Source organism: Ictalurus punctatus, chromosome 18, assembly GCF_001660625.3.
Source record: "Ictalurus punctatus breed USDA103 chromosome 18, Coco_2.0, whole genome shotgun sequence".
Classification (NCBI taxonomy): domain Eukaryota; kingdom Metazoa; phylum Chordata; class Actinopteri; order Siluriformes; family Ictaluridae; genus Ictalurus; species Ictalurus punctatus.
In genome coordinates, this window is record NC_030433.2 from 5415503 (window position 1) to 5437803 (window position 22301).

The following is a 22301-nucleotide window of genomic DNA, read 5'->3' on the forward strand; positions in this document are numbered from 1 at the left end:
TGTTTAAACGCTCATTTGAGGGAGGACTCGAGTGCTTTCGGGCTTTGCAGTTCTTTTTTTACTCTCTCTCTCTCTCTGTGCGCCTCCATTTTTGCGCATGCGCATTACTCACCTCCACACCACATTTCCCCGCCTGGATTCCCTCCATCAAACCCTATACAGTTTACCGATTCAATGTAAACACAAAAACGTGGTGTTTTTACGCATACTACCTGCATTTATTCCGGGATAAACGCCTCTGGTCCACTTGGAGATTTAAAAACACGTTGTTCGCCTGCAGAGTCGGAGGGTGAGTGATGTTTTCTACATTATATTGTATTGTTTGAATGAATGTAAAACGATTTTGCAGAGAAACGAGTTCCTTCTAGGGCTTCAGAACATCTTAAGCGGTCAGGACTTACAAAAAAAAACATGTTTTGTTAGTTTTCGTTCAATTCTGAGCGAATAAATCACGCTGTATTTGATCTCCGTGTGATATTTAAGTGTTTCCATTTGGCTTTATCGCTAGCCAGTTAACGTTAGCGTGTTCTGTCGGGTTTTCCTTTGGCTGAATCCCAAACGGCTCCTAGTGAGCATTAGGGGCGCTACATTAAAGTGCGCAGAAGCCGCTATTTCTCAGATGATGTAGTGCACCTAAATAGAGAGCAGGGAGCCATTTGGAATTCAGCCATTTTAGGCCTCATTTTGCTTGCTAACCAGCTAAACAAGAGTATCCTCTGCTTCATGTGCGTTATTAGAGCACACTTTATGAAGTAGTTTACGTAATAAAGGTTTTATTTTTTGCTACAGTATGATTACATAGATAGTTAACGGTTTATTGCTAGCAAACTTTTCCATTCGCCGAATCACGTTTCGGTGTAGCGTTATCAGAGTTAGCATAGTCCGGCAGTATCGTTAGCTAAGCTAGCTATAGCATTTTCTGCTGTTTTAAATCGAAAGAGAGAAAAAAACGGATTAGCTTTATGAATTAATGTATGCAATTCGAAATTGAGTCATTAGTTGGTGCAGATCTCTTTAACACACTAACTATAGATGCAATACAACATACAGCTAGTAAATAATTATTAATGTTATTGTTCTGTGTTATTATATCTAATTATTACTCTTATGTTAGATTTTTTTTTTAAACCTGCAGTGTTGTGGTTTGGTCCTCTCTCGCCATCTCTCTCTCTCTCTCTCTCTCTCTCTCTCTCTCTCTCTCTCTCTCTCTTTCAATGTGTCTTTCTCGCTTTCTTTCTTTCTCCCTCCCTCTCTGTCTGTCTCGCTGTCTCCCTCTCTGTCTGTCTCGCTCTCTGTCTGTCTGTCTGTCTGTCTCGCTCTCTGTCTGTCTCTCGCTCCCTCTCTCTTTCTCTCTCGCTTTCTATGTCTCTTTCTCTCTGTCTGTCTCTCTTTCTCTCTCTCTTTCCCCTCTCTGTCTGTCTCGCTCTCTCTCTGTCTGTCTCGCTCTCTGTCTCTCTCTGTCTCTCTGTCTGTCTCTCTCTCTCTCTTTCTTGCTTTCTATGTCTCTTTCTCGCTCTCTTTCTCTCTCCCTCTATCTGTTTCTTTCTCTCTCTCGCTCTCTCTCCCTCTGTTTCTTTATTTCTCTGTCTTTCTTTATCTCTCTCTTTCTATGTCTTTCTTGCTCCCTCTGTCTGTCTCTCTCCCTCTGTCTTTCTCTCTCAGTTTGTTTCTTTCTCTCTTTCTATGTCTCTTTCTCGCTCTCTTTCACTGTCTCTCGCTGTCTTTCTCTCTATCTGTTGCTGTCTTTCTCTCTCTCTCTCTGTCTGTTTCTCTGTCTGCCTCTCTCTGTCTCTTTCTCTATCTGTCTGTTTCTCTCTCTCTCTCTCTCTCTCCTTTCTCTTCTCTCTCTGTCAGTCAAGAAGGTCCTAAAATTGAAACTCATAGATTTGGATAACAAGAAGTTTCTAGAGTTATAAATTTGAGCTTAAATGCGAACATATGAATTTGAAAGTTATGAATTTGTCTCATGATCATACCATCCTATTTAATCGTCACGCTTAAAAGGCTGCAAATGAAAATAAATATGAAATTCATAATTAAGTATGGGAATAATCAGTTTCTTCAGACAAAAAAAAAAGTTTAGTCTCCCGATTAATTCGCATTTTTTAAATCATATTAAAAATATCATTTGGGTAACTTCCCAAACTTCAGTTTGAGTTCAAAATTAAATTTCAGATGGTGTGTGAATTAAAATTTTAGATTTTTCTTTTTTGCATTTAAACTCAAGTTTATATATGATGTATTTTCCAAATCACCCCAAAGAGAAAAGTGAAATGAATCTAACAGCTAGCGAATTTATTTTTTAGCACTGTTATAATACTGTTATTACCATCAACTTTAAACTTAGCTCCTTCATATGAAAGTTACTTATATATATTTATACCCCTGTTGTTAATTATTTATTTTTATTTGTCAGTCCGGCTGAGGTGGAAGCTGCGTCTCTAACCCTGGTCCCTGCTCCTCGCTCACTATGGCTAGTGAAGAGAAGAAACCAGAGACTGAAGCGACTAAAACTCCGACGGCCTCCGCTGCTTCGGCCAGCCAGAGCAAAGTGAGCAACTGTGTTACGATGTGTGTGAAATACCACACGCACACACACGCGCACCACAGACCCTGTTAACACCTGCTTGTGCTCTGTGTTGGATGTCAGGATCATGTCTCAACAGAGATAACGAAGATCTATCAAAAAAATATAGGTAGTGATGGCCCAAGAACTTAATCAGTTTATTATGGTATTAAAAAAAACATCCCTTGGTGTGTCACAGGGTCTGACTACGTTACGGTATTATAGAGAGATTCTAGCTGTTCCTCTCATTATTAAGTTTGTTTTGTTGTATTGGGTTTACATTTATGGTATTTGGCAGACACCCTTATCCAGGGTGACTTACATTTCTCTCATTTATTCAGCTGAGCACTTGAGGGTTAAGGGCCCAACAGTGGCAGCTTCAAATGGGTTATATTTCTCACTGTGTTTTTCATCCTTTTATGGCGGTTTGTTATTTTGCACACAGGCGTACGCCGCAATTACGTCGTTATGTCACAATAGTACTCGGGAGTGCGCTGTTGTGGGAAAATAATCAACATCAGGGTGGTGTGAAGTGAAGCCTGTGGTTGTTTCAGTGCTTTCTGTGCACGTCCCGCATGGCGTGATACCAACATAAATAACGGGGGCAGTATAGCGCCGTCTGCGACTGAGTACACAAACCAGTGTTGTGTCTCATGTTGCATGCTATTATCACATCGCGCTTAGATTATTGTGATTCATTGCACTTGGGTCTTCCTCAGTCATCTCTTGCTTGTCTCCAGACGGTTCAGGATGCAGCTGCAAGGCTGGTGTCCAGGGCAAAGAAATTTGATCATGTCACCCCAATTTTACCATCGCTCCATTGGCTCCTGGTCCGTTTTAGGATCCAGTTTACGGTCCTGTTGTTTGTCTTTAAAACGCTTAATGATCAAGCGCCTTCTTATCTCAAAGATCTTCTCACACCACGTTCATCTAGCAGATTTTTAAGATCTTCTGATAGGTTTCTCCCTCGATCCCGTTTAAAAACGAAGGCGGATAGAGCTTTTTCAGTCGCCGCCCCTCGTTTATGGAATTAATTGCCACCAGACATCCGCCTCGCACCCTCAATTACCATTTTTAAAAAGAGGCTGAAAGCATATCTCTTCTCCCGGATGTTTTAATCAAATTTTTAAAAATCCTTTTACTGTTTTCTATTGGCTGTCTTTTTTTTTTGTTTTATTCTGTTTTCTATTTGTCTTTTCTTTACTCTGTTCAGCACTTTGGTCAGCTTTGCTGTGTTAACTGTGCTTTATAAATACAATTGACTTACTTCTGGACCATTATCCAGTAACTCTAACGTTTTGTTCCTGGTACGGTTAGTATTTGAATTGTGAATAGTGTTTGAACAAATCTACCTTGGACTGTTCGAGTACCAGTCCATGAGAGCAGTCCCCATGACCGCAGAAAGAGAACCAGAGCTGGTCAGTGTGTTCAATTCGCTGTACATGAAATGACTAAACGTTTTCCAGTTCGACTCGGAAACCCCACGAGGAGGGATGTTTTGGCTTTTAATCCTAAAGATGATGTAAATAAAGTAGTCATACCGTGTCCCTGTATCGGTTGTTAATAAAGGAACGACAACGTTTTCTGAAAAGGACGCCCGTGATTTCAGATTTGTTAATAGCAAGGGGCTCTAGAAGACTTTTATCCTTCAGACCTTCAGAAAAGGACAGTCTTGTCGCCTTAAACCGTTACCTTCCTCCTCCTGAATTTAACACAAGTGTTTGTAATCTAAATGCTCATGTTGCTGTTATTACTGTGTTGCTGCATGTCATTGCCGTGTTTTCCGTTTTCTAATCTGCTTTAGTCCGCACCCGCGAAGCCTAACTACACACTGAAGTTCACCCTAGCGGGCCACACAAAGGCGGTTTCCTCAGTCAAGTTCAGTCCAAGTGGAGAATGGCTCGCCAGCTCGTGTGAGTAAATTCACCTGTGTTTCATCGAGTTCATTACTATTATGATTTCCCTCACAAGCTAACAATGGCTTCGTTTTAGAAACGTTAAATTGAACAGATTTCACCTTGGAACTGTCTACAACGGGTACGAGATTTCACATGATTCACCACAACAGGGAGGAAACTTGGTCCGTGTGAAACGCACAGCGTGATCCGATATGTTTATATAATTTCCACTGAAGCATTAAGTCAGGGTGGGACATGTCGAGTGGCTCCTCCCCCTTTTTAAATAGCCAGTCGCGTTTAGATCACCTCACAGCTTTTTATAGTGTCAGGGGCGGGACACTTCAGATTTTTAGAGAGCATTTGATTGGACAGAAATCTGACGAGAAGCCGAAGTACAGAACGATGTCATCAAAATTGTTGATCCGTATCGGCGGTAGAGAGAGATTTGTCCATTCCGAATGTGTATGTCGTTGTAAATGGGGAATTTTGTCATTGTTCTGGAGTGCACTAGCTTATAGATAATCTTAAGGTGAACATATTCATACTAAAAGCAACAAAACATCTATTTTGATTTCTTGGGGGCTTTTAATTAAGAATAAATTGGCCTCATGCCCCCTTTTTTTTATTTTGGAGAAAAGTAAAAGCACCTCCTCGTTTTCAGTCGGGACAGTCCACCTGTGTATTTTATGGGGGTGCAGAGTATTCCTGTGATGTGATGTGCGTTAAAATAATCAATCTAAGTAGTTTGATCAGCGTAGAAATTGTTTGTTTAGAAAAGTACATTAATAAGCTTTAAAGTAAAGACTGCACCCACACCGGCCCTTTCCGGATAAGATTGGACACCCCTGGTTTAGTAGAAGTAAATAGGCAAGTGAGTTTCCTTTAAAACTTCACATTCGCTTCTATCACAGAGCTAGTTACCGAGATATTTTGTCTCCACGTACACCAGGTAATCATTTAGACAGAGGATTGTTTAAAAGTTTTGAAAACTGCCATATTCTTTGAACCATGTCGTGACTGGCTTTGTTTTTCAGCTGCTGATAAACTTATCAAAATCTGGGGCGCGTACGATGGGAAGTTTGAGAAGACAATATCCGGACACAAACTTGTAAGTGGAAGTTCGGTTCTGGCCTTCGTACCCTCTTTTCTAGTCCCAGCATTGTTGAGGAGTTATTTATGTCGCCCGGGACTCGTCCCTGTTAATCAGTATGTGATGACACACGTATACACAGCCGTTTCTGGGCTCGGTTTCGTGTACATGGATTATTGAGGTAGCTGCATTAGAATGTTGGTGAGGTTGATGATCTTGGATTTGTCAATTCTTCAGGAGTAGACTTATTATTCGATTTAGACAAGATTAGATCGTGCGTTATTTGCTCAAGCAGATTAGGAGTTAGGTAGACTTTATTTTTAATTAGTGTTTGGACGGGGGATATTACAGTGAGGGGGAAAAAAGTATTTGATCCCCTGCTGATTTTGTACGTTTGCCCACTGACAAAGAAATGATCAGTCTATAATTTTAATGGTAGATTTATTTGAACAGTGAGAGACAGAATAACAACAAGAAAATCCAGAAAAACGCATGTCAAAAATGTTATAAATTGATTTGCATTTTAATGAGGGGAAATAAGTATTTGACAACCCCCCCAATCAGAAAGATTTCTGGCTCCCAGGTGTTTTTTATATAGGTAACGAGCTGAGATTAGGAGCACACTCTTAAAGGGAGTGCTCCTAATATCAGTTTGTTACCTGTATAAAAGACACCTGTCCACAGAAGCAATCAATCAATCAGTTTCCAAACTCTCCACCATGGCCAAGCCCAAAGAGCTCTCCAAGGATGTCAGGGACAAGACTGTAGACCTACACAAGTCTGGAATGGGCTACAAGACCATTGCCAAGCAGCTTGGTGAGAAGGGGACAACAGTTGGTGCGATTATTCACAAATGGAAGAAACACAAAAGAACTGTCAATCTCCCTCTGCCTGGGGCTCCATGCAAGATCTCACCTCGTGGAGTTGCAATGATCATGAGAACAGTGAGGAATCAGCCCAGAACTACACGGGAGAATCTTGTCAATGACCTCAAGGCAGCTGGCACCATAGTCACCAAGAAAACAATTTATTAACACACTACGCCGTGAAGGACTGAAATCCTGCAGCGCCCGCAAGGTCCCCCTGCTCAAGAAAGCACATATACATGCCTGTCTGAAGTTTGCCAACATCTGAATGATTCAGAGGACAACTGGGTGGAAGTGTTGTGGTCAGATGAGACCAAAATGGAGCTCTTTGGCATCAACTCAACCCACCGTGTTTGGAGGAGGAGGAATGCTGCCTATGACCCCAAGAACTGCTAAGGGGGCAGGACAACTTCACCGCATCAAAGGGACGATGGACGGGCCATGTACTGTCAAATCTTGGGTGAGAACCTCCTTACCTCAGCCAGGGTATTGAAAATGGGTCGTGGATGGGTATTCCAGCATGACAGTCACCCAAAACATACGGCCAAGGCAACAAAGGAGTGGCTCAAGAAGAGGCACATTAAGGTCCTGGAGTGGCCTAGCCAGTCTCCAGACCTTAATCCCATTGAAAATCTGTGGAGAGAGCTGAAGGTTCGAGTTGCCGAACGTCAGCCTCGAAACCTTAATGACTTGGAGAAGATCTGCAAAGAGGAGTGGGACAAAATCCCTCCTGAGATGTGTGCAAACCTGGTGGCCAACTACAAGAAACGTCTGACCTCTGTGATTGCCAACAAGGGTTTTGCTACCAAGTACTAAGTCATGTTTTGCAGAGGGGTCAAATACTTATTTCCCTCATTAAAATGCAAATCAATTCATAACATTTTTGACATGCGTTTTTCTGGATTTTCTTGTTGTTATTCTGTCTCTCACTGTTCAAATAAATCTACCATTAAAATTATAGACTGATCATTTCTTTGTCAGTGGGCAAACGTACAAAATCAGCAGGGGATCAAATACTTTTTTCCCTCACTGTAGATGTCATTGCCACCTACAGCCTAACTGTAGGAGGACTAATGCATGTTTATTTTAAGTCTTTTTTTATGAGTATTTAAAACCGAGATTGAATCACGGCCAACGGGGATTTTTGATCTATTATTTTGCGCACAGTTTCTTTAGATGAGCAAAGATAAACTAACATGCTATTAGTGTAGAGTACTGAGAGCTCAAAATAACATATTGAACAAAAGTAAAGTCTTGTGCAATCATTGTGGTTTACAAACTTTGATTTAGCATCCCAGAGAGCCACATTAAACAAAACAAAAAAAAGAAGAAATTACTGGCTTCTCTAGGACTCTACCATTTGCTTGGTTATGGTTTTTACGTCTTGATGTATCTGGATTCAAAATGATCCTGTCTGAAGTGAGTCACTTAAATCCAAGGTCCATGCTTATTGAATCCCCGAGCGTTAATAGTATATAAAAGTTCAAACATTTTGGTTTAAAAGAGGCTCGCTTACTCTTGTCGTGATTGTCTGCTTACAGGGGATCTCGGACGTTGCCTGGTCCTCTGATTCGAACCTCCTGGTCTCAGCATCTGATGACAAAACCCTGAAGATCTGGGACGTGAGCTCTGTAAGTCCTGCCACGTCGATCAAATCTGAGCTCTTACTGTCAATACGAGTTGTGGGGATGACGGGAAGGGTCTTGAGTCATGAGTCTGCGAATATTACTCTGTTATAGAAATATGGGTAAAACCATGGGAAGGGTATTGACGGGTTTATTGCTATTGACGCTTTTTTCCTTTGATTTTCTTAGGGAAAATGTCTGAAAACCTTGAAGGGCCACAGCAACTATGTGTTCTGCTGCAATTTCAACCCTCAGTCCAACCTCATCGTGTCTGGATCAGTAAGTTCATTTCCTGATGCTTCACCGCTGTACGTAAGAGCGCTGATTTGTGCGTAAACATAACGCTGCCTGTTTTCGCCCGTAAGTTTGACGAGAGCGTCCGGATATGGGACGTTAAGACGGGGAAGTGTCTGAAAACGTTGCCGGCTCACTCGGACCCGGTGTCTGCGGTGAGTATCTGCGAGTCTGTGAACATTATATAAGGACTCAAATAACGTCGGGCTCGCTGATCTAGGAAAATAATCAACGTTTCTCGTAACGACGCATCCTGAAGCGTTCCATTCCTTTCGGTTATTGCGATGCTTTTAACCACGTGTGGCGTGAATGACGTTTTATATGTAACGTGTGTTTATTTTATGACTCTCCTTTTGGATTCAGGTCCATTTTAACAGAGATGGCTCTCTGATCGTGTCCAGCAGTTACGATGGCCTGTGGTGAGTACATTTCTTCGTAAGAACACTCAAACCTTTGTGTAGAACGGTTGATGATCTTGAGGACATAATTAACACTCGGGTTAATATTGTTACAGCCGTATTTGGGACACAGCGTCAGGCCAGTGCCTTAAAACACTCATTGGTAAGTTCTCAAACTCCAATAAGCATTCGAACGTCCTTAACAGCTCTAATTGTCGTCATCATCATCATCTAACCCTGCATGTTGTCCTCAGATGACGACAACCCCCCTGTGTCCTTTGTGAAGTTCTCCCCCAATGGCAAATACATTCTGGCTGCCACGCTGGATAAGTGAGTAACAGCCCTCCTGCTGATTTCCGCTCCTGACTCAACCCGAAAATAAATTTGCCTGAATGGCATTTTGATTATAACAGGTTACATTTATAATATTTTTTTTGAGCAAATTGATTTGAAATGCTACAATTTAAAACCATTTGTTGTTTATAGCACCCTGAAGCTTTGGGACTACAGCAAAGGAAAGGTGAGGACTGGATTGGGGTTTTTTTTTTTTTTTTTCCTAATTCTGTAAAAAACATTTATTTTAGTGAGAACAGCAGCCTGCACATTACACAGAGAAGATTAATTTCCTCCACTTATTAACACATTTGCCTTTTTATAGTGCTTGAAAACGTACACCGGTCACAAAAATGAGAAATATTGCATATTTGCGAATTTCTCCGTCACAGGTGGCAAGGTAAGGCGTTCTCAGCTTTTAGCATTCAAGACTGTTATTTTGAACCATAGATACTTTGTTTTATTTTTTTACATCTTTTTGTGGAAATGATTGTAACTAACCTTTTTTTTTGTTGTTCTTTCCCCCCCCTCAGTGGATTGTCTCAGGCTCAGAAGACAATATGGTTTACATCTGGAACTTGCAGACTAAGGAGATCGTACAGAAACTGCAGGGTCACACAGGTAAATAAACGGCAGCACAAGAAACACTTCTCTACAATTGAACAGTCTTGGCTTATCATTTTATTGTCAAATGTTGTTTATAAAAAAAAAAGTTTACACCCTGAGTGCTCAGAAATCTCTTTGGAACATCTCCTTACAGAAAGCGTCTCCATATGAACATTTATACGTTTATCTTTTATTAAATAACCATATATAATGTTTATTGTTTATATTCGATTAGGTGTTACGTGGTGGTTGCTAGGTGTTTATCTTATGTGGTTGCTAGGATCTTCCTTCATGGTTGCTGTGATATTCCGGGTTGTTTCTAGAATGTTAGCATGTTTTTCCAGGTGGTTATTCTGATATTCCAATTGGTTGCAGGGGTATTCCAAGTGGTTGCTAGGATGTTAGGTGGTCGTTATTTTAATCTTAAGTGGTTTGCTAGGGTGTTTACTAGAGCTAGGGAGTTGCTATGTTGTCCTTGGTGGTTGTTGGAATTGGGCGATACTGCTTCCGCTAGGATATTTTATCTTAAGTGGTTGCTGTCATTCCATCCGATTGCCATGACGTTGCTAGGTGGTGGTTATGTTATCCCAGGTGATAGCTAGACTCTTTCTAGATGGTTGCCTTGCAATCTCTGAAATTGGGAAGTTCAGCTGGTTTCTAGCATGTAAACTGGTTAGAATTAGACCTGAATCAACCGCCACACACGCACATCCCTGTGTACCGGCTGTTACTATAGAAACGATAACGTATTAGGATAAGCGCATTAATATAAACCTGTGCTGTGCCTTACAGTTGACACTGTTCTAGAAACGTAACACCTTCTGGCCAATCAGATTTGAGAATTCAACGATGCTGCGGTACGCAACTCCAATAAATGATCTCGTGTCTCCTTTTCCAGATGTAGTGATCTCGACCGCCTGCCACCCGACAGAGAACATCATCGCATCAGCAGCACTAGAGAACGACAAGACCATCAAGCTGTGGAAGAGCGACTGCTAAGCTAGAACACGTGCAGGCTTTTATTTTATTACTGTTCCTTTTTTTTTTTTTTTTTTTTTTTTTTTTTAAAATTTTGTATTTTTCATTTTTTTGGGGAAGAAGGACATTTTATTATGAGGAACACGAGGTCAGGCCATTCGTGCCCCATGATCACGTGTTCTTGGCAGGAAGCACAGCGTACGCACGTGTCCAGAGCAGCCGACGCAGAGAGACTTACGTTAAAAAAAAAAAACACACCACTCCTTTTAACCGTCTCTGCCCTAAAATACTTTCCACTCTCTTTCTCTGTCTATGTACATCTCTGCCTTACCTAAATATGTGTTTGAATTAAACCCTCAGCGCTGATACGTGTATATTTTGGTCTTGTAGATCTAGGCAGCTTTGATTCCTCTTCTATCTAACAGGCTTTCTGACTTGTTCTGTTTTGTAGATTGTGTTGAATATTTTTTTTATTTTTTTCCCCCCATACATTTAACTCGAGCCAAAATTGAACCATTCAATGTGTTCGTTCATTCGAAAATTCACCAGTTCTCACACATGAAGTGGTCTGGTCTGGTTATTGTCTGACTGCCAGTGTTTATCGTGTGCCTGATTTAAATGCCATTTTAAGGTGGAGTTTATTAAACCAGCTACAACAGTTAGAGCCCATGGTGTGAGATGGTATAAAGAAGAATATTTTACTTTCACTCATTTCTCTTTAAAGATAAATTCCACCCTGGATGAATTATAATCTCTATAAGTAACGTGATCCTCGGTTGTGTCCAAGATTTATTTTTGTTATGAAATACTGAGTTTTTTGTTTAAACTTTTTCATTGTTGGGGTAAAAAGTGCTTTTTCTACTTCACCCACAATGCTGTTTGACTGCAGTCTGATCAATTAATCTCTACCTAGTGAGAGCGATGCGGCAGCCCTTTATTCCTTCTCGCAATTAACGTGCTTGAGGGTGGACTTTTTCTTTAATATTCACGCATTTTCTACAGAAAAGTGTTGTCTCAGACGTCCTGATCCTTCATGTTCGTGTACATGGACTTTTTTTTTTTTTTTTTACAATATGATGTGATCAGCGCAAACGGTTTTGTCCATCGGAGGGTTTCGTATTTGTGTAGTTGGTGTCACACAAGCCAAAAAAGAAACATTTCTGATTTGTGCTAAACAGTTTCTACAGTGTTCTGGGTTTATTTCAAAGTATAACGCTCACGCCAATTTCTGGAGCGCTGCTTCCTGGAAATAGTTTAGAAATGAGTCATTCGTGAGCTGTAATGGTCTAGGTAATGATCATCGTGTGTGGAAAATTGGGAATAAGAACTCCAGGTCCTGCGGTCACAAGTTTAAAAAAAAATAACTGTAGGTAAATTTACTTGCTGTACGACTTTCTGAACCCGTGATCATGTGTAAACCAGTTCAGATTGTCATAACCGGTATGAGACCTGCGTTCGTTCATCTCCACCATGCACACTTGGGTTATTTTCTGCTCAGACACAAGTTGTTAAAGGTTGCTTTATATGTTTGTAGTTTCTACATTTTTGTGAGGGGGGGGGGGGGAATGGTGACCAAATATGAAGGTGGGCTTTAACACTGCCTCAGGTTTGTATAACCTCCATTCAGCTTCTCGGTTTAACCAGCGCTCTTTCTTTGTGGTCTTACTGTGTGTGCAGTAGTAATAATGGTGGACGAGTGTTGTATTTTCCTGCGACATGAGCGTTGGCGTTAATCCAACCTCTGTGTTCTCTCTCTCTCTCTCTCTCTGTGTGTTGACTTTCAGTGTGATCACAAGGGCTGCATGAGAAACTGGACTTTAACCTGTGACTCAATAAAGTTGTTCGTTTTTTTTCCCTCCCCGTTTTTTAAAAATGTCTAACAGCGTAGGCTCATTGTGCAGAGTGTGTCAGGGTATGAGGTCTAATGTCAGGCTCATCATGCTTTCAATCCTCAGCTGATTACCTGAAACAGATTTGAGCTGCATTTCACCTAAAATGGTCATTCTAATGTATCTAATGAGTATAAACTGGTATAAATGAGTTTCTAATAAAATAAGGCTCACTTTTTGGCATCTACATGCTGTGGAAAATGGCTTGACGTTTATGGAAGCAAGAACAACAGATAGCCAGAATGGTATGAACTGGGGCTGAATTCTTTCTAGCCCATGCTGTATAGTTTCACACAGTCGTGTGATTACGCAGAGTCAAGCGGCTTACGGATTTTGCAGCTGATTATTTAAGCCCGCTACATCTATGGTGTCATCAGCATGACTGAGAACGCTCCAGTAAAATACGATACAAACATTTCTCGATCATTGATTTTTCAAAACGCCTTTTCAAAAACTCGCAGTAAATATACAATGCAAACATCATCAAATCAAGATAAAACCATGAAGGGATGACCGAACCGTATGTTTTGTGTGGTTGGAACGAAAGCTAGTTAACAGCACGTGCAAATTCTGTTTCTCATGCTAACAGCATAATTAGAGAGTTTGGGGGATCGATTCCCACCTCTGCCCTGTTCCCATGGAGTTTGCATGTTCTCCCTGTGCTTTCTGGCTTTCCTCTGGGTCCTCTGGTTTCCTACCACAGTCCAAGGACATGAGTTGTACACTGATTTGCATTTCCAACTTGTCTGTAGTGTGTGTGTGTGTGCCCTGAGTTCCCTGGGATTCCCCGTGATGCTGTGTAGGATAAGCGGACCAGAAAATGGACGGAACTGGGGGCACTTGAAAAAATAGCAATCACGAATGGCGTCTCATTAATCGTGTTTCTGTGTATTCAGACACGTTCACACCTAGCTAATTAACCCTAATTAAGGGTCCCTACTATCCACCTAAGTTGGAGGAAACCGGAAAACCTGGCAGAAACCCATACGGACATGGAGAACGTATAAATCTCCACACATATAATGAGTCTTTATTGGTCACGTAGACATTATAGCACAGTGAAATACTTTTCTTTGCATATCCCAGCTTGTTAGGAGGTTGGGGTCCTACCTAAGTCCTACCAGACTTAGTAGTAAGTCCTACCAGAGTGCAGGGTCAGCCATGATACAGCACCCCTGGAGCAGAGAGGGTCAAGGGCCCAACAGTGGTAGCTTGGCAGTGCTGGGGCTTGAACCCCCGACCTCCTGATCAGTAACCCAGAGCCTTACCCGTCAACTCATCACATTTGTGCAGTGTCCTACACAGCCACCATCCGGACAATCCACAGGCATGTGAAGAGGTTTTGCTTGGTCATTTCCATAAAAATTGTATATATTTTTCTTCTTCAAAAATTTGCGATGCAATTTGCTGAGTTTTTTGTGATTTTTATTTTGCAGAAAATTACTTGAATTGGCGAAATTGCAATGGCACGAAACAGTTTTGCACGGTCTTTCGCCGTGATGTTTGTTGCTAAACGAGACCTTTTAGCTGTACTCATGTTCGACGCACGTGAATCGATGAGGGCTTTGACTGAATGACGTCATCACGACGCGTCTCGGCCCGAATCTGTGGAAAATCTGCAGTAATTTCGAAAAATCGCAAGCTCCTCCGACTATTGCCAGAGTTTACTTGATTTCGCGTTCGTTTATGAGATCGCAAAAATTGTGAAATCCTGGCGGGACACACAGTGTACAGCGTATATCTAAAATCTATTTACGATGGGTTTTTAAAATCGAAATAAAAATCATTTCCTTCATACTATCCAAACCCATGCGATACAATACTACAGTAAGGCATTAAATTGGCAAACAACAACAACTTTTAATCTTTTTAAACTTTATTTTTTTTTCCTATTCTCATGAAGAACATCAACGAACAAAGCACAAATAACATCTCCTTGAAAACAGACAAAAAATTAGGCAGAGGGTCCTGTCACTCAGTGACAGACGAAAAAGGAAAAAAACAAACAAAACAAAACAAAAAAAGGTAAAGTACAGGCGAAAGCTGCAAAAGGGTGTCACCGGTGACCTCTTCTTTCCCGTCCCCGACTTTTATAGAGGTCTGAGTTTCTCCACTCTTTCCCATATCAAATCAACATTTACACAATGTATACAACAGCCCACGAAAGTCGGTGTGAAGGAAGGTATGAAGACGTAAGCAAGAGATAAAATTACATTTGTACAAAAATAGATCTTTTTAGGTGTCTCTCTGTGTAGCAACTAAACAAGTGATTGTGTTACGGTCAAAGATCATCCTCATTAGGCAATTCCATAAAGTTTTCTCTCTCTCTCTCTCTCACTCCTTTATGTCCCCTTAAGTCTGAACTCATGGAGTCGATTCGGATCATAATCACAATCGTAATCAAAGACTTTCCTGATTATCACTAATTGATAGCTGAAAAGACCCAGGTTTTTAAAAAATGCACCTGAAAAACCCGTTTCGAGGATTGCCACGTTGTATATACACACAGCTGACGGGGCAAACGGCTTCACCTTCACCTCACGGTTGATATTTTTGGCTTGTCGTCGCAGTTCTTGAGGTCTCATAAGGATGATTGTGATTGTAAAACAGTGAAGCTGGTGCGTGATCATGTGTTAGTACTCAGAGCTGCTAGCACAGCGATTGTTTTTAATATATCTATATATAAAACACTCCGAGAACCTTTCCGAATATTACACAGTGCAAGTAGGCCTGTTATTTAGTAGGTGTTACTGAAGCACTCGTCTCTCCGTCTTTTCTAACATTGAAACATTGGGAACATTTAAGGAAATGATTTTATAATCTCTATATATTTATATTTCTAAATATATACACATGTACATATAGACAAAATATAGCTTTATGGTCTATATAAAGCGTTTACGATGTCGATCTTTTAGTTCAGAGGACTTTGCTTTGAGGTGTTTGCTGCAGGAGAGCGTGTCTTTGTTGTTACTGATTTCACAAATCTGTAAATGGCTTCAGAATCCCTGTGGTGCGGCAACCCTTCGTTTAAGACCTGATTGTGTTCAAAAAGTGAATTTTCCAAACGTAAGCTTGAAGGTGCTTCTCGGTTTTATTCGTATGTCTGAATTATGGACACTCTTAGCCTGCATCGAGGAGTAATTCGGTTTAGGTTGCTTCCTCTGATTGAAGGGGGAATTATTATTATAATTTAATTTTTTTTTTTTTTTTACACAATTCTTACATCAAATATAACTGATTAGCCAAGACACATTTGGTGTCTGAAGTTTGTTTCTTTAGATTTACACTGAAGCTACAAAGCGAATGTTGCTTACGAGTAATAGAACGCTATCTCACCCAAAATCTTTTCCATAAGCACGTGCCAAAATCTTCATATACCTACTTTAAATGGCTAAAGACTGTCGTTTACACATGTATCTTCTGTAACCTGATGGATTCTCATGTAAAACATTATATTCAGGGGGTAAATAATGTAGGGCTTTGGTGACTTTTTCCCTTTCCATCTGTATTTTCTTTCAGATTGTCAAAAAGTCTCCACACGAGATGCTTATCGATCAAGTTCTGGTGTTGGGGGAGGGTGAGGTGAAAAATGGACCAATATTGCTAACCCAAAAAAATCTTAGCAGGCAGAGAGAAAAAAATCTTTTTAAAAACAAAAACACTAGCAAATACAAATTATCGGTGCTACTTAATTACTAATTAGCAGCGCCTCCATTTTCTAAAAATGAATTCACAGGTCAGAGTTCCCGTGTCCTTTCCCCTTCAGCGAATTGTGTTTTCTGCCATGCGAATTTTCTTTGCATTGGCCCTGACCGATGGTTCTGATTTTTTTTTATTGTCTGAAAAAGCGTGATTTTCATGTGTTTTTTTTCTTTCTTAGCTGCAGCTAAAAAAATGGATCAGATCCCAACATTCAAAAACAATGTCTAGTTTTCCAAAATGGCTGCCTCCAATGTCGCACTGTTCAGCTACACAATAAAGAATTGCTCTTTAAAAAAAATAATAAAAAAACAAACAAACAAAAAGACCCCTTCAATAAGTCAAACTGTGTAATAACCACTTCAGTAAATGTCTGAATATCATTTGAGGAAAAGATTTTGGGTTCTATAACTTCTATTAGCTAGATCAGCATTGTAGGTCCAGTGCAAAACACTTCAAGAGTAAATATATACCATTAATAATGTCTTGCTTAATTAACTACGTTTGGGATCAGTGGATACGTTTCTGCAACTTAACACTTTTCCACCAGAAATCCAATCCACCATTCCATGTTTCATGTGTTCAAGACTCTTCTCATTGCTGGTTATTAAAATATAACAAGAATAACAGTTCCGCAGCTTCAATCATATTCCAAAAATTTTCTAATAAATCTCAGTTAATCATATTAACTGATCAAGAAATCATGTCCTGACCATCTCCGGCCCTATGTCCAGCTGAAGGAAAGATAGAATACATTGAAAAAGTGCCATCCCCCCCACATCCCCCCCACTAAATCCTTCAAGTAATTCTGCAGTGTTGCATCTCATCCACAAGGGGGAAGTCACAGCTCTCTCATTTCCTCACTGCAAATAAACTGCTCGCCTCAGAACTCTGTATGCATACACATTAGCACCGGGGCACCAAATCCTGGTCCTGCTACTCTTAGCGTCAAAATACAACTCAGACTGAGGCTCAGGGTTGGTTTGGTGTGCTGTATAGACTTTGTAAGGAAAAAAAAAAAAAGTAGCGACCTCACCATGGGCAGTCTTTGGAAAGAATGCTAAGATGCATAGTTAAGCAGCAGCAGCGTTGGGAAAGGAAAAAAAAGAAACAAAGATGGAGAATATAGGAACATTACATAGCTCAGAAAAATTCACACTCAAAAAGAGACAAAAGAAAACATCTTAAACAACACTTGGTTTGCCCAGAGAAGTGCAGGTTGTGGATGGTCATTGGCCCCTGTCCCCCTCAAGAGCCAACTAACCACCTAAGGCTCAGAATATGAGGTTAAGTGCTAACAAACAAGAACGTCCTCATAAGGTGAACTGCCAACTGAGTTCGTCAAGGACTGGGGGGTTTCAGGGACCGACGACTGAGGAGTGAAAGAGGTAATTGCACGTCGTGAAACAGAAATGAATACTGAGTGTGGCAGTAATGTTGTGTACAAGTGATGCATCATCCCAAACCTGGGTTTGACTATGAGGGACATGAACTGGTGTACCGCAAAACACCTACTTTAGTGACGAGCTGGACTTCTCTGAGGTCCCGTCCACACATGTACGCATGGTTTTGACAACGTAGTTTTAACTCTCAGTTTGAAAAAAGATCCGTCCACACAAACAATTTTTAGAAAATATGTCCGCTCACACGAATAGCGTTTTCGAAAAAATATCTCCGTCCACACGAACAGTGAGTGTTTTTGAAACGATCGAAATGCAAAGATGCTTTGAAAACGCTCACATGATCACACAAGCCCAGTAGGTGGCGATAGTATGTCATAAACTGTTATGTCAAACGTCTCAGGAATAACGTTGAGAGCATGAGTGTTTAGCCGTAGAGAAGGTGAAATCCGAATAACGTGAAATTAAATTGCGTCATCAAATTACAAATTACAGACCACAAAGTAACAACCTGGTCAGCAACACATGCTCAATGCACAAGCTCGTGTGCACTCTGACATAAGCGTTTTCACGTTTCTATTTCAAAGTTTTCAGTATTGAAATTACTTCACCTTGACCCAAAACGTATTTATTGTGTGGACAGGAGAGGCCAAAAGGCAGAGAAGAAACGTCGTGTTCAAAAATATCTGTGTACATCCGGACGGGAACCGGGACACAGTGACAAGTCTACGAGAGCTGATTTTGTGAGCGGAGTCACTGCAACGAACACGTTTTCGCTTCCCGTTCCCTCACGATATACGGTTGAAACAGTGGGACGGTTTCACGCATACCAATGTGCTGAAAAACAGAGAGTCAGTAACACCCCCAAGCATTCAATAATCCAAAGAGTCTTCCCATTTTTCAAACCAACAGTCGTGGCAGAGTGCTCGGTTCTCCTGATCTGAAAGCTCGTCATCGTTATCATCGTCATCATGATTACTTCAACGTCCAATCCATCTCTTGAGTGCGTGTATCCCCAGACGCCTGGAGCCAGATGTTGTTGAGGCTGTTGAAGCCCTTGTGCGGAGCTCAGCCTTCATTTTTCTTTTCCTTTAGTCAAGAGCCAGATCTTCTCCACAGTTTCAATCCCGTCATTTTCAAGACCAGGCCTGCTACTCGGTCCCCTGACACTTCCAGCAAACCTTCTGTCTCAAGAGTCTCATGTTGTGTTTTCCTTTCTTTTTTTCCCCTCTCCTTTTTACATCTAACCACACGTGAATTTATGGTTCAGTCATTTGTTGCCTTTGAGTCCCACTCAAATTATTAATATTTTATTTATATCTTTATACAAGGTATAAAAAAAAAAAAAAGAGACCCTATGGGCGCGTTACGAGACACTGATTGGAGGGAATGGCTTGCTGAGCCCCTCTTCAGCGTATAACGTCACATGATCAGTCTTGTTAAGGAGGAGGGGCTAGCTTCCCCCAGTCTCCCAGGGCAACAGGAGGGTGTGATATCTTTACGTCATTTGATGGGGCGCCTCCAGCATCTCCATGAGGAAGGTGTCGATGGGCGTGTCCCCGATGAGCTTGAAAAAGAACAAGTGTTCTAGACACTTGAGGCCGATGGAACGCAGCGCCGGCAGCCGCAGCAACAGCTTTGCAAACCTGTTCCACACACACACACACATAAGATAAAGTTTCACAATTATACTAAGCAGCACAAGCAAGAAATGAAGTACTGCTATGCTATCCATACTGCACAGATAAATAGTTTGGACACTTCAAGCACTTATCGCTGCTGTAATAAAGGCTTCCAGGAACATGGAGTAGAGCAATGCACTTAATAACAGGCCTGCATAAACAGCTGGGTCAATATTTATTTAATCTAAGCCCTTAATGAGAAGGAAAATTGGAAGTATGTCCGAGAACTGTTGCTGAGGCATGGGTTTGACCTACAGGAAAATATGTCATGTCAAATATGCAGGGCCTGCTTCCTATATTTTATTTACTGCTTTTATATATTATCCAGCAAGAGTTCTGTTAGATCTGGTGCAATTAAAAGCTTGCAACTTATACAAAGCTCAACAACTCATCCTATCTGTACATGTATGCCAGGTTAACAGTTCTAGATTTCTAAAGGAGTACTAATTGGAACCTTGATAACTAGATATATAATACTTATAATATCCATCCATCCATTTTCCATACCGCTTATCCTACACAGGGTCGCAGGAAAGCCTGGAGCTTTCCAGGGGACTCGGGGCACAAGGCGGGGGACACCAACCCATCACAGGGCCCAATCGCACATACATTCACCCACTATGGACAATTTTGAAATGCCAATCAGCCTACAATGCATGTCTTTGGACTGGGGGAGGAAACCGGAGTACTTGGAGGAAACCCCCGAAGCATTGGGAGAACATGCAAGCTCCGCGTAGACAGGGTGGAGGCAGGATTCGGCCCTCGACCCTGGAGGTGTGAGGCGGTTCTATTATTTAATTATTTGTTTGTTTGAGTGTAAGCGGCCATTTCATTCCTTGCATGCTCAAACTGTACGGAAGTGCATTCTCGTACCTCCCGGGTTGATCAGGGTACTTCTGCTTGCAGTACGCCTCCAGAGAGGCGTAAACCTTCTCCCTCAGAGCTTCCACCTCGCTGGGGTTCGACAGGCCTTTGGAGTCTAGACGTGAAAAAGAACACTTTTGTTAACTTTCTCTGCCCACTGGTTTGCTAAAAATGTCAAATTTAATTCATCAATATTGAGCTTCTAGCCCCCTGTAAACTCAGCAGAGGGTTATTTATGAAGAAAAGTGACTGAAGGGTAGGAAATGTGTTCATTAACTCAGGAGGATGCTAACAGTATGCGCTTTCTCGCTGCTGTAAGGTTACCCATTTTAAAACAATTACTGACAAACACACAGCCTGTGGCAGAAGAAAATGTGAGTGCATGCCTATGCGGAAAAGCAACGACAAAACACAAAGTTCAGGTTGTATTTTAAGGGGTTAATATATGGAACTTTCAGAAACGACAGTTCTTTACACGACCTCACAACCCATTCAGGTTCTAAAGCCAGGAAGTGACAACAGATTCTTCAACACTGTTAACATCAGAAGTGCATACGAACATGACATCATGCTGAAAACTCATACAGCATGATAATAGGTTTAATGAAGCGAAGTGTGTGATTAATATAGAGTAGGAGTCATCAACTGGCAGATCGCAGTCTGGACTGAGCTCAGTTTTTTATTTTGCTTGGCTTAGGGGAAAGTATTCAAGTACTCATTTGCTAGGGGTGAACTCCGACAAAACACGCCGTACGGCAGCGAGCGAATTCTTCTTTCTTCTGTGCTCACACCTCAATCAAGCTCTATGTAGTGCTCCTCAGAGAGCTCCTAATTAGGAGAATGGGAGCAGTAATTCTGTAACTCGCTTTAAAGAGGACGAGCAGAGGCACAAAGCACTCGGCCATCTGCAGAAAAAAGAAAAGTGCTTGCTTTGTCTGTTGAGCCAGGACTCATTAAACAGTGTGTTTGCTCTGTCCACTGGCCTACAATATCTAGAGGAATCATCCTGTGAGAGAGCCTGCACGCTCAGAAATAAAGGCGCTAACCTGTACCGTTCCTCGTCGCTGGAACCGTACCAATAACGTGATATTTTTGTACATTTACTATGTCTTTTTATCTCAGAAGGTGCATGGTATGTAGCTTTAATTAGTTTTTACATGAAAGCCTTAAAGGCACATCAGTCATACTTAATATTTGATCTTAAATTATTTTCAGAAGTATACAACATTTACGTTTCCAAAAGAAAGGTATGTACTCAAGGTACAAAAGATGTAGCGTTGATCGTAACGCTCCAGGAAAAGTACAGTATTAGACAAGAGCATGTGTAAGGCCGGGTGTATCGTGCGTTGATTGTGCATGTCTGGAGAAAAAAGCAATGCTTTTACGATTAGGGTTTGAAAGTAAAAACCCTATCATATAGTCTTTTACCTTACCGTCTGTTTTGTTTACCGCCTGGATCTTGTAGATTAATAAAAAATTTGGAATGTAAATTCAATTTGCGATGCAGCTCATGGCACAAATCACGATGACAGCGGAAAGTCTGACCTGAGCTCGTCGGTGTGTTTAACATCTCTACGCTACTGCACAGAAACAAATATGGCATGGAATTGCTAAATATTTGACAGGTCGACATGGAAACTCTATGGACAGGGATGCTTCGACTCTAGTCATCTAGTGGATGTTTATTTGAATCCTCCAGGTGTACAAAAGGTATGCAGGAGAATACGCGAACAATGCTGCTCATGCTTTGCACTCATCAAAAATCAGGTCTAATGAGCGGGAAGCTTTATTTCCCGTTTCGAGTGAGTGGAGCAGACAGTCACTAATCTGAGTGGATCGGACTCTCGGGTAAAAATGAAACCGAATTAGGAGGTGAAAAGCCACAAGCATATGAGGTAATGAGAAATAAATTCACTATTTGATTCATACAAAATGTTGAGAATTCAGTGAAGAATGTTTAGCAAGTCGACCTACTGATGCATTAGCAGATAGCATTAGCATTATTTTGCATATACAGTATATCTGCTGTAATATGTAAAGTGATCTACTCAAGTTGAAAAGAAAGGAAGGATAGAGAAGAAGGTAGAACAAGAAAGACTCAAGGAGCAGG

General features: G+C 41.1%; 2 protein-coding genes across 12 annotated transcripts in view; one reads left to right on the forward strand and one right to left on the reverse strand.

Annotated features, from left to right (window-relative positions):
- The first annotated feature begins 98 nt into the window (after positions 1–98).
- Positions 99–12508, forward strand: wdr5 (WD repeat domain 5). 2 transcript variants are annotated; one of them, XM_017492358.3, is made up of 14 exons: positions 99–289; positions 2417–2551; positions 4371–4479; positions 5499–5572; positions 7962–8051; positions 8235–8324; positions 8411–8494; positions 8703–8758; positions 8854–8900; positions 8992–9067; positions 9224–9257; positions 9396–9470; positions 9604–9691; positions 10575–12508. In XM_017492358.3, the coding sequence occupies exons 2-14, from the start codon at positions 2471–2473 to the stop codon at positions 10673–10675; spliced, it is 1005 nt and encodes a 334-aa protein (XP_017347847.1). In that variant the 5' UTR covers positions 99–289; positions 2417–2470; the 3' UTR covers positions 10676–12508. The 2 variants fall into 2 exon arrangements, with proteins under 2 accessions (XP_017347847.1, XP_053543721.1); XM_053687746.1 differs by lacking the exon at positions 99–289 and adding an exon at positions 704–725.
- A 1890-nt stretch (positions 12509–14398) lies between these two features.
- The window catches only part of rxraa (retinoid X receptor, alpha a), a 159617-nt gene continuing 151714 nt past the window's right edge, over positions 14399–22301 (reverse strand). For all 10 annotated transcript variants that reach the window (XM_017492920.3, XM_017492919.3, XM_017492923.3 and 7 more), the window contains 2 exons: positions 20201–20306; positions 14399–19291 (listed from right to left, as the gene is read on the reverse strand). In XM_017492920.3, the coding sequence (XP_017348409.1) occupies positions 19144–19291; positions 20201–20306 (254 nt within the window). In that variant the 3' untranslated portion in view covers positions 14399–19143. The remainder of the gene's footprint in view (positions 19292–20200; positions 20307–22301) is intronic.